This window comes from Mustela nigripes, chromosome 13, assembly GCF_022355385.1.
Source record: "Mustela nigripes isolate SB6536 chromosome 13, MUSNIG.SB6536, whole genome shotgun sequence".
Lineage (NCBI taxonomy): Eukaryota > Metazoa > Chordata > Mammalia > Carnivora > Mustelidae > Mustela > Mustela nigripes.
In genome coordinates, this window is record NC_081569.1 from 47,504,172 (window position 1) to 47,520,526 (window position 16,355).

The 16,355-nt window shown below is 39.8% G+C and overlaps 1 protein-coding gene across 1 annotated transcript; it reads left to right on the plus strand.

Moving 5' to 3' along the window:
• The first annotated feature begins 57 nt into the window (after positions 1-57).
• Positions 58-15,923, plus strand: FEM1B (fem-1 homolog B). The gene is made up of 2 exons (XM_059372355.1): positions 58-1,096; positions 9,498-15,923. Exons 1-2 carry the CDS (start codon positions 849-851, stop codon positions 11,131-11,133), a joined length of 1,884 nt encoding a protein of 627 aa, XP_059228338.1. The 5' UTR covers positions 58-848; the 3' UTR covers positions 11,134-15,923.
• Positions 15,924-16,355: the final 432 nt, after the last annotated feature.

A 16,355-nucleotide genomic window follows, 5' to 3' on the forward strand; every position in this document is an offset into this window, starting at 1 on the left:
CCGTGTGGGGGCGAGGAGGACGGTCCAGGCGTCAAGGGCAATGAGGACATTCAGGCCCGAAAAGGGGATAGGCTAACTTCGCGCAGTAGAACCTTTCTTCACCATGCCCTCGTTTGCCGGCCGGGCAGCTTTGGAGGAGACACCCGGTTTAACCGTTCCTCCCGCTCGCACCCTCCCCCTCCCGGCCCAGTCTGCGGAGGCGCGCCTTCCTGCCCGCCCCGAGTTCGGGGGCTGCTGCCGCGGAAGCGTTCCGTTTCGCTCCGGAGGCCCCCAGGCGTGGAGCTGCGAAGGCATCGTTAGCGTCTGGCGCTTCTGAGCTCTGGTGGGCGAGGATCTGCGTGTTTCCTCCAGCGGGGGAGGACGGACAGCGGAGGCGGAGGCCGAGGCAGTTTTGAGCCCTAGGCCCGGCCGCCGGGGACCGGGGAGACGCGCCCAGCATTCGCCATCCGGGGCGCGTGTGGTCCTCTTGGGACCTCGCCGGCGACCCGTAGCTCGGGCACGCGCCTGTCGCAGCCCGCAGGAAGGAGGGGGTCCGGCCTGAGGCCCGGGGCGGCGGCCGCCATGGAGATCGCCTCGGCCCAGGGCCGGCGCATGGGGCCTCGGGGGCGGCCCTGACCGCCCTCCTCCCTGCCCGGGCCGGGTCGCGGACGTGCCCCCTGCGGCGTTCGGCCACCTCTGCGTCTCCGCCCTCCCCGGGCCGCGCTGCTGCCTGGGCGCGGCGGCGGCGACGGCGCCCTGTTGAATGGGCTGTGAGGGCCCAGGTTGGAAGCGCTGGCGAACGCGGCCTCCGGGGGCGCAAGGCAGCAGCAGCGGTGGCGACCAAACGGGTGTTGGAGTTGGCGGCGGCCATGGAGGGCCTGGCTGGCTATGTATACAAGGCGGCCAGCGAGGGCAAGGTGTTGACCCTGGCCGCCTTGCTTCTCAACCGGTCTGAAAGCGACATCCGCTATCTGCTGGGCTATGTCAGCCAGCAGGGAGGGCAGCGCTCCACGCCCCTCATCATCGCAGCCCGCAATGGGCACGCCAAGGTGGTGCGTTTGCTGTTAGAACATTACCGGGTGCAGACTCAGCAGACTGGCACCGTCCGCTTCGACGGGTAGGTACATCCCAAGCCCCCTCCCACGAGCCCGGACCCACCACCTCACTGGTCCTTCCCTCCTTCACTCTCTCCCCACAGAGGTATCACTTCTTCCCTTTTGTGCATCCTCCTGCCGCATGAATGCCCGCTTCGTCTTCCAGTGCTAATGCTTCGTCTGCTGCCCATCCTCATCAGCCCCTACCCCTTATTCCCTATGTGGGTAAATAGCCGCACCCTATGTCTAGATACCTAATGGGTATTCTTCTTCACTAGACAGTCCGTGTTACGAAGGAGGTGCTCCTTCCGAGGTTTCACCTTTATCGGTATTGGGGTTGTAAGCGAGATCAGAAATTAACGCGGTTAGCAATTAACATCGAAGACCTCTGTTTGATGAGTAATTTAGTCACCCAGTTTTTACTCCTTCAACTGAGTGGTCCCTTCAGACGGGTTGCGGGGGCCTTAATGTCAAAATAAGCCCCTAGAACTCCAGCCTCTTTGAGGGATTGTCAGGCAGCCAGACATCCCTAGACCTGATTCTGACACTTGCACATAGCTCGGGGTTGATAGGTTGGCTGCAAAAAATGGCCCTGGACCTGGTATAGAAGGTAATGGCATTGTTAATATATGTTATCTTGTGATATTGTGGGGAAACTTGATGGCTTATGTCATTTGAGGTAGGAAGTTCAAAAATTCATATTGTCATAGTTAAGATTGGTCTCTTAGGTTTAATTGTATATATTGCATAGGCATGAAAATGTTTAACACAGAACTATCAGGTTTGACATCTTCTTTGCTGTGCTGGATTATTATCAAGTGTTCTTCAGTTTACAAACTTCATCGATTGCATTTGTTTTTCTTGACTTTTATGCCAGTACATAAGCTATTCTAGCATTTTCTTCTGTTTGAGGTAGATGGGGTCCACACATAAAGATATGTATCTTTAGTTTTGGTGATTGAAAACTGCTTGGTTACAAACCTCATTGGAAAAGCACTTCTTGAAAATTAATAGAGCATTGTTGAATTTTGGTTCTTTTTTAGGTTTAAATAATAAAACAACGAGAGGAAGATATTTTTAGATGAGAGGAAAATATTTTAGAGCATTACATTTTAATGAAATGATAGCCCAAGTTGGTCGTTAATCTCTGGTACCACCTCCCTAGATATCAAGGAGATGGTCTTTTTCCTCTTGATTAAAGATGGCAACCTGATTCATGTTTGCTTTCCCTTCCCATGTTTGCTTTTGTGTCCATTCTGGAACTCCCTGCATTTCCACAGCCTTTCCTGTACCCAGACAAGGAGTGAGACAGAATGACCTCTGAATTTCAACAGCATTCCAGTTGTATAGGCACATGGATTCACTGAGATACGAATCTCAGTAACAGCTGCTAGAAACATCGCTGCTAAGGAGCTTGCTGAGGCCTTTTTGGATGAGGGGAGGATAGTGGTGGGGAAAAAAATTAGTTTCCTAAAGCATTGGAAAGGTTTTGCTTATTACTGTCTTTTTTACCGTCAGACAGAAAGGTTTTTTGAGATGGAATTAAAAGAACCTGAAATGATTAGAAATACAGCCTGCGTTCTGCACTGGGCAGTGAAATTAAAGGGTTCAGGAGGCAAACACTAACTCCTGCTGTTGTGCTGGGGGCTGTGTGGTAGGGATTGGGTATGCAAAGGTGAGTAACATACTGTTCCCAATGTGAAGGAAGACGTTTTAGCGGGGGAGACAAGAGAAATAGAGATGTAAGTGAGTAATTGCATGTAAGTGAGTAAATGCCATGCCATTTAGAATTTTAGAAGTCTGTTGGACTAGTGAGGGATATGGGAATGGGAAGTGCTCAGCGTTGCCTGGGGGAAACAGGGAAGGCTCCCCCTTTCCCATGCTTGAATTTGGGTCTTGAAGTGAAGAAGAGGGGCAACAGCAAGCATGGTGAACTTGGAGTGACAAGTGTTTGAGTGTGGTTGTAGGAAAGGATTCAAGCTGGGGAAATTAAGAAAGAGATTGTGGGTGGCTGGAGAGAGGTGGAGGCCAGATTTTGATGATCATTGTATAAAATATCAGGAGTTCCATGGGGGAGACTGCAATTGCAAACGGTTCAGTCATTCATGATTTTGGCTGAGCATCTTTTTTTGTTATGGATTATTACAATTATGAATATATTAGCTGCTGTGTAAGAGGAGTGGAGAATTTTATTTATTAAATGCCTGTGATGGGTCTAGCCCTATTATACCTTCTGTGGAGGATACAGAAAAAATGTAAGGTTTCTGCTTTTTTGAGGAGCTTGCCAATTAATTAACAAGCGAGAATTGAAGTTCATGGCCACCTTTATGCCCATTCAAACCACACTATTACTTTTCAGTTTATTCCAGTCATTTTGTCATTTCAGAACTAGATGGCAAATGTCATGATTTCACTTTGCACTCATTCCAGACATTGTGAAAATAGTATGAATGAGGTGTTAACAGTATGCCCTCTCACCCCTTCGGGGCTGGCTTTTTGAGACTTATTTAGCAAAATCCCCCTTTATTTTTTTATTTTTATTTTATATATTTTTATTATTATTTTTTAATCCCCCTTTAGATTCCATCCGCTCTTGAGAACCATGGCCAGGTGGGAACTAACAGGTTCTCTGTGTGTGCTGATGTAGATTAGTGTTTCCTAGTATTTAGTCACTTGTGTACCATCTTCACAATTTTTTTTGTCAAAATTGTTTCTTATCCTTTTATTTGCCTGATATTTAAAAAAAGGTTTCACTTCTTAGTTCCATCCTAAGCAACAGTTACTTGTATATAGGTTTCATATAGTCTGTTTTGTGTGTGAGAGAGAAAGAGAGACATTAAAATAAATAGCTTATTTAAAATTTTGTGAAAGTCTATGTTCTGCCTAAAAATTTCTATACTATCTTAAGAAACTCAAGTGATTCGTAACCGATTCTCAGGAAGGAAGGGACTGCTTACCTAGGTCAAGCCCCATGGTGATATTTGAGCCCTTGTTCATATTTTTAAAAGTAATATTTGAGATCATTTTACTTATGGCTTAATATGTGAAGACTACTATTGACAGACGAGTGGGCAAGAAAAATTACTTGAGTAGAAATGAAAGAACCTTTAGTTGGAGAATGGGAAACTTAAGAATGTTAAAGAAATGGAACAGAACAAAGGTGAGGTGTCCTGTGACCATGGGCTAGAGTGCTGGCCCGAGTTCCTAGGGCCTGTCAGCTGAGTACCAGAGTTTGTTGGGGAACCTTTGTCTAAAAGAAGTTTGCTGACAGGGATGGGAAGAACAGGACCTCTGGGAGTTCTGAGGCTTTTTGTTGAGTTCTCTCTTAAAGTTGGCACTACTACTAATACTTTTAATGTTTAGGTAGAGAACAGGCTTGAAGGCCACATCATCATTTGGTTTCATTTAAAACTCATTGCCATGCAGTATATATTTCAAAGAAACTATGTTTGGTCTAATAAACAATTTTAAGGACTTTGGTTTAAAAAAAGTGTTGATCATTTACATTTAATGAATTTTTATTTCCATTTCAAATACTTGATCAGACATTTTTATTTTAAATTGGACCAGGAAATAGTTTCAGCTTAGTTTTGTGATCAGAAATGTTATCTTTTTTTTTTTTTTTACGATTTTATTTATTTATTTGACAGAGATCACAAGTAAGGCAGAGAGGCAGGCAGAGAGAGAGCAGGGGAAGCAGCTCCCTTCTGAGCAGAGAGCCCCCATCCCAGGACCCTGGGATCATGACCTGAGCCCGAGGCAGAGGCTTAACCCACTGAGCCACCCAGGTGCCCGAAATGTTCTTTTATTGTAAAATGTTTCCATCATATGATGTGTACATTTTGTTTTAGGTGAATATCAGATTATAGTTTATTTTTATTTTATTATTTTTTAATGTAGTCTCTACCCCCCCAACGTGGGACTCGAACTCACAACCCTGAGATCAAGATACACACACTCCACCTACTGAGCCAGACAGATGTCCTGCTTTCTTGATTTTTTTGTTTGTTGGTTGGTTTAAAGATTTTACTTGTTTAGAGAGAGTGCATAGGAGCTTGTGCTTGCGTGTGTGGTGTAAGGGCAAAGGGAGATGGGGAGACAGAGAATCATAAGCAGACCCTGCCCTGAGCCTGGAGCCACATGCAGGGCTCAATTTCACCACCCTGAGATGGAGCCCTGCATCAGGCTCTCTGCTCAATGGAGAGCCCTCTCCCTCTGCCCAGCCCCTCCCCTGCTCGTTCTCTCACTCTCTTGCTCTATCTCAAATCTCTTAAAAAAAAAAAAAAAAGTCAGATTCTTAACCGACTGAGCCACCCGGGCACTCCCTGGTTTCTTGATTTTTTGAAATGAAATGCATTATAGAGAGTTTGGATTGCAATTTTGGAGTGAGTCTAGAAAGAACTTTGTTTTATAGTACTTCTCCCTTAGGGACTAAGTACATATTGCATTAATTTATCATATTTTTATTTTCTGTTATAAATGTGGTATGTTGTTTTGAGGAAGTCTGTGCTCATTATTTTAGCTGAAGCCTATGGACAAAGGACTGTCATAGATTTTAGGCTTATGATTCCCTTTAATTGTTTAAAGTTTTTGTTTAGATGTAGAAATTCAAAATTTGCTCAGGCTAATGTTTCTGAAGGACTAGTCTTTTTCTAATACATTCTGCAGTGAATATTTTTATCCTAAACTACTTAAAAATTTTAATTGCCTCAATAAAAATAGATAATTGAAATTTTCTTGAGGCTTCTGTTACATCACTCTATGGAAAAATGGAAACCATTAGGCTACACCACAAAAAGTATTAAACTGTTACAAAAACCAAGTGAAATATATATTTATAATTTAATTTTTACTCCTACATCATTAATTCTGGGACATTTGAGGTGAGAAAAATATTTTAATCACTTTTTGCTCTTTTTTTCATCTTTAAAATGGGGATCGTATTTATCTTTTATGGTTATTGTGAGAGTTAAAAATAATATATGTGAATTCCTATTTTAATGTAACATTTTCAAGTTTTACATAGTTTGGGTTCATGTATATAATAATTTCATATTTTTAAAGTGCAAGGAAACATTTAACCATGTAAGTGTAACTACATATTAACTATTTTTGATAGATTACTGTTAATTAGTTTGAAAAAATGCTTTTTATTTTTTGGAAAAAATGCCTTTTATATTGAAACTGAACAATGACATGTATTATGTTTCCTTAATACATAGAGTACTATGTACTAGAGTACTTTTGTGTTTTAATCTCATGTAAACTTTTAGTTATGTATCTGTGAAATGAGCATAATAATAGTATCTATCTCTGGGTTTTTGGGAGGAGGTTATTAAGAGGATTAAATGAGATATATTGCATATTGATCCCTTAATACAATGAGTGCTTGGGACATTGAAGATACTTATTAGCTATTTGTGTTCCTTTAAACTGTTATTCTTTAATTATGTCTCATTTTTGTTTTTAATTATAACTTTTTATTTAAGGTGTAACATCTAGTAAGGTGCATACATTTTAAGTGTACCATGTGATAAAATTTTAATATGTTTAGCTATGTAAATACCTTCTAGATCAATATCCAGAAAGTTTTTGTCACTCAGAGTTTCTCTTATTCTCCTCAGTCAGTTCCTCTCCTTTCCCTTCTCAGAAGTAATGATTACTCTGACTCTATCACCATAGATTGCCTATACTTGAACTTCTATAAAGGGAATTATACAATATGTTCTTTTCTTTCTGGCTTTTTTTTTTTTTTGCTTAATACATTGTGAGATTCATTTGTGCAGTTGCATATATCAGTAGTTTTTTTTTATGCTTTGTGGCATTCCATTGTATGAATATACGGCAACTTACTTATCCTGTACACAGGTATTTAGTTGTTTCCAGTGTTTGACTCTTTTTTTTTTTTTTTAAAGATTTTGTTTATTTATTTGACAGACAGAGACCACAAGTAGGCAGAGAGGCAGGCAGAGAGAGAGGAGGAAGCAGGCTCTCTGCCAAGCAGAGAGCCCGATGTGGGGCTTGATCCCAGGACTCTGGGATCATGACCTGAGCCGAAGGCAGAGGCTTTAATCCACTGAGCCACCCAGGCGCCCCCAGTGTTTGACTCTTACGGGAAAAAAGCTGCTTTTTTATGTGTACGTCTTCACTGGTGGGTGTTTGCGTTCACTTCTTGTCACTATATGCCGAAGAGTGGAATTGCTGGGTCATGGGGTTGGTGTATGTTTAACTTGAATAGTTACTGCTAAACAGTTTTCCCGAAAGTGGTTCAAACAAATTAACATTCCTACCAGCAGTGAGTTTGAGTTGCTTCACATCCTGGCCAGCACTTAGTATTGTCATGTCACTCTTACTAATTTTAGTTATTCTAGTGCTTGTGTATTGGTAACTCATGATTTTAACTTGCTTTTCCCTTTCCAGTAGTTATCTTGAACATCTTTTCATATGTTTATGGTCACTTTTGTGAAATACATTTGTTTATTAGTCTTTTTTTTATTTGGGTTGTTTGCCTTTTTCTTACTGATTTGTCAAATACATTTAATGTAAATGTCTTCTCCCAGTGAGCGGATTGCATATTTACTTCCTTCTTAATATCTTGATGAATTGAAGCTCTTAATTTTAACGAAGTCCAGTAAATCATTTTTTTCTATGATTAGTGCTTTTTTTGCATTCCGTTTAAGAAATAGTCATTAACTCCAAAGTCATGAAGATAGTCTACTTTTTGTTTTTTTTTTTTTTAAGAAACTCTCATGGTTTTGCTTTTCATAAAGATCTATGCTACTTCCCTAATTTCTGTGCATAGTGTGCAGTTTGATGAGGAATTTCCCTAAATATCCACCCATGTAGCCACAACCCAGATCAAGATTTAGGACATTTCTGATAGCTTTAAGACTCTTCCTAGTTAGTCCTGCACCCTCTCCCCTAGGTAACTCCCTCTGTAGGTACTTGTTAGTGAGCAGGCTTTTGTGGTCATTTGGTGCTATTATTTGAAATGGAAGAATTAACTGGGTCTTTTGTTTTCAGCAGAAACAACAGACAAGTGGTATTTTGGGAATGTTGTTAGTTGGGGCAGGGGATTATATATACTCTTTCACTTGATGGGCAATATAGTTTGACCTGTGTTAAAACATTAGGTTGTATAGTGAGAAGCTCAGCAGTGAGGTTTTTGGTATAAATACTTAGTAGTGCTAGTAAATACTGCTTTTGATTGACCTTTTCTCTTAACACTTGCAAATATACTTATTTTAGTGGTTCAAGTACAGTATATCTAAGTATGTGCGGCAAAAGTCTACTTTTTAGGTCTGATGGTCAGTAACAGGATAAAGAGTTGAAAAATTGAGCTTGGGGAAAATGGAAGGTAGAAAGATGGGAAAGATTGGCCTCCTAGCAAGTGTCTAATTCTATTATAAGAACCTAGCACGCATCAGACAATAGGTGGTGACTATGAAGCCACAAAGTGCAGATATGGGCGGAATGTCAGGGAAGAGGCCCACTGGTTTTAGGAAAGTGCTGATTGTTTCTTGCTGTTAGCATTTCCCCCAGTGGTTTAGTTGAGGAACATACCCATAATACATACACACACACACACACACACACGTATTTTTAAGACCTTTAAATTGGAGTAGAATGGATGGAGAAAAATGCACTAATTGAAAGCATTTATAAGTTTCACAAAGTGAATGTATTTGTTTACTAAAGTTCCCTTTGTGCTTCCTCCCACAATCTCTCCCCTAAAATAAAGTATTCTGATTTCAATACCACAGATAGGTGTATAAATGTAGTAATATAATATGTACTGTGTTCGGTTGACTTCTTTTGCTCAGCACCATGTTTATGTGATTGTTCTGTATTACATGGAACAGGGATTTTTTTTGCATTCTCATTGCTGTAGTAGAAGTATATTTGATGAGCTTAGATAATCCTAGGGGGCAATTATCTGCTTAAATATTTTTTTCCCTAAAGCAGTTTCTAACACAGTGTTACTGTAGGGACTGGGGTAGCTTTCTTACTGACCTATTGAGAGAAACTGTGGTACCTGGGGGATACTGGGAAGTAGTAACAGGTTTTTCCTTAATAGCCAGTGCATGACCTTGGTGGTAAAGAAGTTATGAACCTCCTTGCATTTCTTCTGTTTTCTGAAATGTATTTACTTTTGCTAGTAGAAAGTTTGTGATTTTTTTTTTTTTTTTTTAGAATTATATACTTTAGCAGTAACAGTAATAGTTAAGGTTTGTTGAGCTTCTGCTAGAAGTATAGTGCAGAGTGCTTTACTTAAGTTACCTGATTTTGTTTTTACCCAAACTAATGTTGTATTCATGTTCCACAGATTGAGGTTTCAGTCAGTGCAAATGAATCCATTCTTTACACTTATGTTAGAACGTGTGTGGCCTGTGTTTTCTGACCCTTTGCTCTTTTCACGAATAGGTATGTCATTGACGGTGCCACCGCTCTTTGGTGTGCAGCAGGAGCCGGACATTTTGAAGTTGTTAAACTTCTAGTCAGCCATGGAGCCAATGTGAACCACACCACAGTGACTAACTCGACCCCGCTGCGGGCAGCGTGCTTTGATGGTAGACTGGACATTGTGAAATACTTGGTTGAAAATAATGCCAACATCAGCATCGCCAACAAGTACGACAACACCTGCCTGATGATTGCAGCATATAAGGGACACACGGATGTGGTCAGGTACCTTTTAGAACAGCGTGCTGATCCCAATGCTAAAGCACATTGTGGAGCCACAGCGCTGCACTTCGCAGCTGAAGCCGGGCACATAGATATTGTGAAGGAGCTGATAAAATGGCGTGCTGCTATAGTAGTGAACGGCCACGGGATGACACCCTTAAAAGTAGCTGCCGAAAGCTGTAAAGCTGATGTTGTCGAACTGTTGCTCTCTCATGCTGATTGTGACCGAAGAAGTCGCATTGAAGCTTTGGAACTCTTGGGTGCCTCCTTTGCAAATGACCGCGAGAACTATGACATCATGAAGACGTACCACTATTTATATTTAGCCATGCTGGAGAGGTTTCAGGATGGTGATAACATTCTGGAGAAAGAGGTTCTCCCACCGATCCACGCTTATGGGAATAGAACTGAATGTAGAAATCCTCAGGAACTGGAATCCATTCGGCAAGACAGAGATGCTCTTCATATGGAAGGCCTTATAGTTCGGGAACGGATTTTAGGTGCTGACAATATTGATGTTTCCCATCCCATCATTTACAGGGGAGCTGTTTATGCGGATAACATGGAATTCGAACAGTGTATCAAGTTGTGGCTGCATGCCCTGCACCTGAGACAGAAAGGGAACAGGAATACCCACAAGGATCTTCTTCGATTTGCTCAAGTTTTTTCACAGATGATACATTTGAATGAAACTGTGAAGGCCCCAGACATAGAATGTGTTTTGAGATGCAGTGTTTTGGAAATAGAGCAGAGTATGAACAGAGTAAAAAATATTCCAGATGCTGATGTCCACAATGCTATGGACAATTATGAATGTAATCTCTATACTTTTCTGTATTTAGTGTGCATCTCCACCAAAACACAGTGCAGTGAAGAAGATCAGTGCAAAATTAATAAGCAGATCTACAACCTGATTCACCTTGATCCCAGAACTCGGGAAGGTTTCACCTTGTTGCATCTAGCCGTCAACTCGAATACCCCGGTTGATGATTTCCACACCAATGATGTCTGCAGCTTTCCCAATGCACTCGTCACAAAGCTGCTGCTGGACTGTGGTGCTGAGGTGAATGCTGTAGACAATGAGGGGAATAGTGCCCTCCACATTATCGTTCAGTACAACAGGCCCATCAGTGATTTTTTAACCTTGCACTCTATCATCATTAGCCTGGTTGAAGCTGGCGCTCACACTGACATGACAAATAAACAGAATAAGACTCCACTAGACAAAAGTACCACTGGGGTATCTGAAATACTACTTAAAACTCAAATGAAGATGAGTCTCAAGTGCCTGGCTGCCCGAGCAGTTCGGGCTAATGACATTAACTACCAAGATCAGATCCCCAGAACTCTTGAAGAGTTTGTTGGATTTCATTAAGTGACTGGATATGTAAAATCGTTTAATGTGGTGCTAAAAAGTAAAGGACTTTAATCACAGACAATAGAATTATGTGTTCATAAATTCTACTTTTCTTTCCACTACCTTCCTCCCTCCCCATCCATCTTTAGTTCTGTATTTGGTCTTTCTGCCTCATAACGGTTATTGATTTCAAATACACTTTAAACAAAGCCACATTGTTTAGGTGTAACTATAAGGTATCTGAATATTGGTCACTTAACTTTTCTTTTTTCTTTGTTTGTGTCTTTTTTTAATTGAAGTATAATTGAGATATTTAGTTTCAGGTATACAACATAATGATTCAACATTTGTATTTTTTTTTTTTTTAAGGAATGAGTATAAAATATTTTGTTTATGTTACAAGGGACATTTATGATTTGAAGTTGATAATGTTTTAAAAAACTGCCTACAAAAGTATTTCTGTTAAGCCTGTGTCAGCGTGTTATCCTTGCAGCAGTTTTGAGGATCTCATGAAGAAAAACAACTAAAAAGGACCATTAAGAGTAACGGGATACCTAGGTGTTCTGCATGTGCCAAACTGCTGTAGGTAGTCTTCGCTCTTCCAATATTTATGTGGAGTGATACAACACATGATAACATCAGGAGGATTTCAAAAAATATAGCTGCAGCTTAATCTGAAAATGTGCTAATTTAACAATAGTTACACATTTAAAATTTCAATCCATTGAAATTGTTGCATTATGCTGAGTGGTATATACAAAGTAGTAATAATCTTAAAGCAATGTTTCAGAGAATACTGATGGACTACTTGCCTTTAGGCTTAAATTCTAAAATTCTTTGAAGTCTGTTTTAATGTAATTTCTCTAAATTGCAGCAATCTGCATTTGACTCAGCTCACAGACATGTAAAAATTATGAATGCTATGTTTTCTTATGAAACAAATTGTTATAATATAGTTACACATTCTGTTTTTGTCCCTTTCTCCCTTTCCTCCTGTGTGGTCTCTTAAAATTTGGAAACTGCTTTTCCAGAGGGCATTGTTTGTGTGCCCCCCCCAATAAGGTGTTTATGACAGATGAAAAGGAACCCAAGATATTTGTGATTTTTTTTTTCACTTTCTCTACTTTGTCCCTTATAACTAGTAGGAAAATCGCTAGTGTGGTATAGGAAATTAAATGGTTTTGATGATAAGAATAATTTGCAATGCTCTTTTGAAAGGTGTTTCTGTGAGAGCTGCAAGTTTTTCAACCGCAAAATGTCACGGATTCTGATAGGCTATGCAGAGGTCTCTGTGTTTTTTTCTGTTCTGTTTAAATGGCAGCATTTTAACTGTCAGACTGAAAGTATTCTGTGATTATCTTTTAAGCATCACAGAAATTCAAGTAAAGGGTACACACCTATTGATGTTAAAAATGATAAAGTAAAATTAGCTATATCTGTATTTTTCTCTCTAGTGCCAAATGAATGCCTTAGCTACTCATAGTGCATGGTACTGTAAGTGAAGACCTGCAGCTTTTTTTTTTCTTTAATGAAAAGCATTATGATTGTGTAGTACCATCAGATATAAACTAAAAAAACAAACAGCCCTCCCCAACGTTTATGATTTCAGTGGTCATTTTATGTATGCATATTGTTTTGTGAAGTAGAAGAGAAGGATCGCAGTTGGATCAGTAGGAAATATAATGACCAAGCCAAAAGTAGCACCTAGGGCCTTAAATAAAATAGATACCCCATGAAATGAAATAGTTTGAAGGGTGGGAGGAAATGGCAGGTGGGAAGCTTAAAAACTTTTCCCCCAGGAGTGCAAGATACTTTTCCAGCTACTGTAGTTACTCTTCATGTTCTTGCTTCAGCTGGGAATGTTTTGATAGTAAATTCTGTCATGGTAATGTATTTTTGTTTTCCTAACCTGAGGTTTTTACAAGGAGGGTTTTTAGGATGGTTTAAAGGGAGGTATTTGAGCCCTAATTTGAAAATTACAGGCCTTGCTCCTCTGGTATGAATCGAGGAAATACTGTACCTTGCTCTTGGCAACTCTCATGGCCTGAAAGAGAAAATGCATGGCCTCAAGGTGAGTGAATCCTGCCTTTTCCACAGCTTAGATCAGACCCTGTGTTTTTTAGACTTCAGGGCCTGCTTTGATAGCCTGAGGAGTGGCTCTGATACTTGGTATTCAGTTGGTTCCATTATTAATGTGTATGATTTTTAAACACCAAAACTTTAAATATCAGATAATGTTGCATGTTTTAAAAACCATTTCATCCCTTTGGCTATCCAGGACCAGCGCTACTTTAGGTATTGCTTATTTATAAAATGAGAATAATGATTATATGTACATATTCAGACATCAAAATTTAATGACAGTGTTTTTGAGAAGGGATGAATGCTGGAGAAAATAAAACTGCTGATTGAAATGCTGACAGAGTTGGAGAAAGAATTTGAAGACCGTGGAATAAACTATGAACTCTGCTAATGGTAACACATTTTTTTACTATAGTATAGTAGTACATTGTTCACTCTATTGCTAAGGATCTAAGTTTGTCTTGTAAAATAAGTCCAAGTATGTATTGTGAAACATCTGTATAAAACCATTCTTGAAACAAGTGATCTACATGCCTGTTTTTTATTTCTTTTGGTAGAATTATTTTAAATCTGTTTAGCCAAATCCTTCACAAGCTTAAGGGTTTTTTTTGTTTTGTGTCTGTGTGTGTGTGTGTTTTAAGGAAAATAAATCGGTAAGAAAGATAATCTGTATCTCCGCTCATTGAGAATTCTAGGCTCCATTTCCAGCCACTTTTGTCATTTCCAGTTTATTATTGGTAGAAATATGCTTCGGATTTTAAGTCTTCATTGAGGATACTGCAAATTCAGTCAAAATTCAGTCAAAACTTCTTTGTCTTGCTCAGTAATTGTCCTGCAAATTCGGCTGAGCTAGAGAGCTAGAGAGGCCCAGGTGAATGACGCCCTGGGCAAACCATGTGAGACTTGGGTGGGTTTTACACTTTCAGTGGAGTTGGTGAAATTGAACTCTTGAACTTAGGTAACTGTTTAACTCAAGGAATGGGCAACAAAGCCATCCCCACAATTGATCAAGAAGGGGGAAATCCTTGATGTAAGAACTCTGATACAACATAGGTTTTTTCAGTTTACCTAGTGCATGGCTCCAGCAGGCCACAGTCCAACTACCTTAAGGTTCTTTGCTGTGGGAACTGAAAACAAACCAACCAAAAAGCAAGCTTTGGTCTGACTTGTTTCTGGGAAGGTTTTTGTTTCATTATACTATAGTTGACTAATAACTGATAATCATTGAGAAACTTAGGTATGATAGCACTGTTTGAAGTGTGCATTTGGCAAGTGTTTTTAAAAAATTAAAATCCCAAGGGAACAACAGCACCCTGTCACCAGTCTCCACTGCAGTTTGAGGCAGCTGCTTTATGGATAAGACCATTTTGGATTATTCACGCGGAAGCATTTCTTTTTTGGAATGGGGCGGGGTGAGGCGTGAGTTGTCGGACCTCGGGTTACAGTTTGCTGGGTTTAGAAGCAACCAGTGATTGAACTAGTGAGTAGATGGATAAGAGTATATTAAAGGACTTGTTTTTATGGTAGATTTTCTGTAAAAATCTTAAATGTTCCTTTTTAGGCTAGCCAGATATATGTAGGTACAGATGACTATTCTGTTTTCCTCACTGAATATGCTGTAACATTAAAATGGATTAAAGAAAACAAAACTCGGCCTTTTGCTCTTAAGAAAAGTTACTAGTCCATAAGATGTTAAGCTGCGTGTTTACTCCTACTCTGAAAATGCACAGCTCTGCTCTGGATACCCTCCCTGGAAGGTAGAAAGCTCCTTGTTATGTATGGCACATCGCAGGGCTTTCTCCTACATTTCTGGCAGATTTGCCCAAACTCTCAGATGGGCTGGGTTGTATGTACAGCATCCCCTCTCCCAAATATGGGATCTGACCTAAACAAACTGATAGTGATGATAGATGTATTAATTTTTAAAACTGTAAAGTAAATGTGGTCTCTAGTCCTAGGTTTGTGGTGTGTTCATTTGTGTTAATGTGCAGGGAAGGGACATCGACTTGATGGTTAAGGGGAGCGTATCTTGATGTGTGTGCAGGGGTGAGTATTGCTAAATTATTAACAGCTTTTCATTTAGGGGTGAGTCATGTGATCAGTGGCCTAATCAGAAAAATGAAGGAGTGAAGATGCAAGCTTTGCCAAGTGATGAAGTAAACAAGGTTTTGTATCTGTTTTTTTATCAGGTGTTGTAAAATTTGTGCATGGCTTTTTTTGGTTGTGGCTTATTAGTAATTGGTAGAGGAGAAAAGATGAGGAAAACCCCCTCAGCTTTGCTAACCAGTCTTTTCAGAGTTACATAGTTGGGGAGTAAAATCCGACTGGCCCTAATGTGTTGAAAAGATCCTATCCTCTATAATATTCACCCCATCCTGTAATCCTCTGTGTAGAAAAACAACATTGTTGTATTCTAGTAATTCCCTGTGATTTATAACAAACCAGTGATGTCATTCTATTGTGCACTTTTGTCAAACCATTTACGTGACTTTAATAAACATAGTAAACTTGCTGACTGCGCCAGAGGTCTGTTAGTGATTTATATATATTGCATGACATTTTTTATTTGAGTTTGACATGTAGAATCATTTTTAATTTCGTGGCAATTGATAGTCCTAATAGCCCAGCTAATTTGAAGCTTAACAATATTGCTGTGTAAAAGGAAAAAAAAATGGTGTTTGTGTTCAGTAAATGTTTGAAAAAAAAAAAAAAAAACCTGCCTTGAAGTTTGTGTCTTTATTGTTCAGTGTGTCTTAGTGGAGATGATCTTTTGTTGAGTGCATTTAAAAAAGAGTTGTCAAAGTTATATGTGCCTAGGGAAGAATTCAGCTAGTAAAGAAAAATTCAGATAGTAAAAAACAAAAAACTCCAGTGCCTTCTCCATCTCTACCTGCCTCCCATTTAGACTCTTAAGAGGGCAGTCACTGTTTACTAGATTTTTAAAATAGCTTCCCAGAATTTTTCTGTGCATATATGTATTTTTTCTCTTCATTTATTAAAAATGCAAATGGGCTTTTTCCTACTCTCTTCTGCATCTTGTGTTTTTCATTTAATACATCTTGGACTTCTTCGTATGGGGATGGTTGTTTCTTCTTTTATTTACTTTTTAAAAAATCATTTATTTATTTGACAGAGAGAGAGACAACAAGAGAAGGAAC

Bases quoted from the DNA above. Each gene is read 5' to 3' on its own strand.
- FEM1B (XM_059372355.1), top strand. From the start codon at position 849: ATGGAGGGCCTGGCTGGCTATGTATACAAGGCGGCCAGCGAGGGCAAG. The intron at 1,097-9,497 runs GTAGGTACATCC...TTTCACGAATAG, and splicing joins GGCACCGTCCGCTTCGACGG to GTATGTCATTGACGGTGCCA.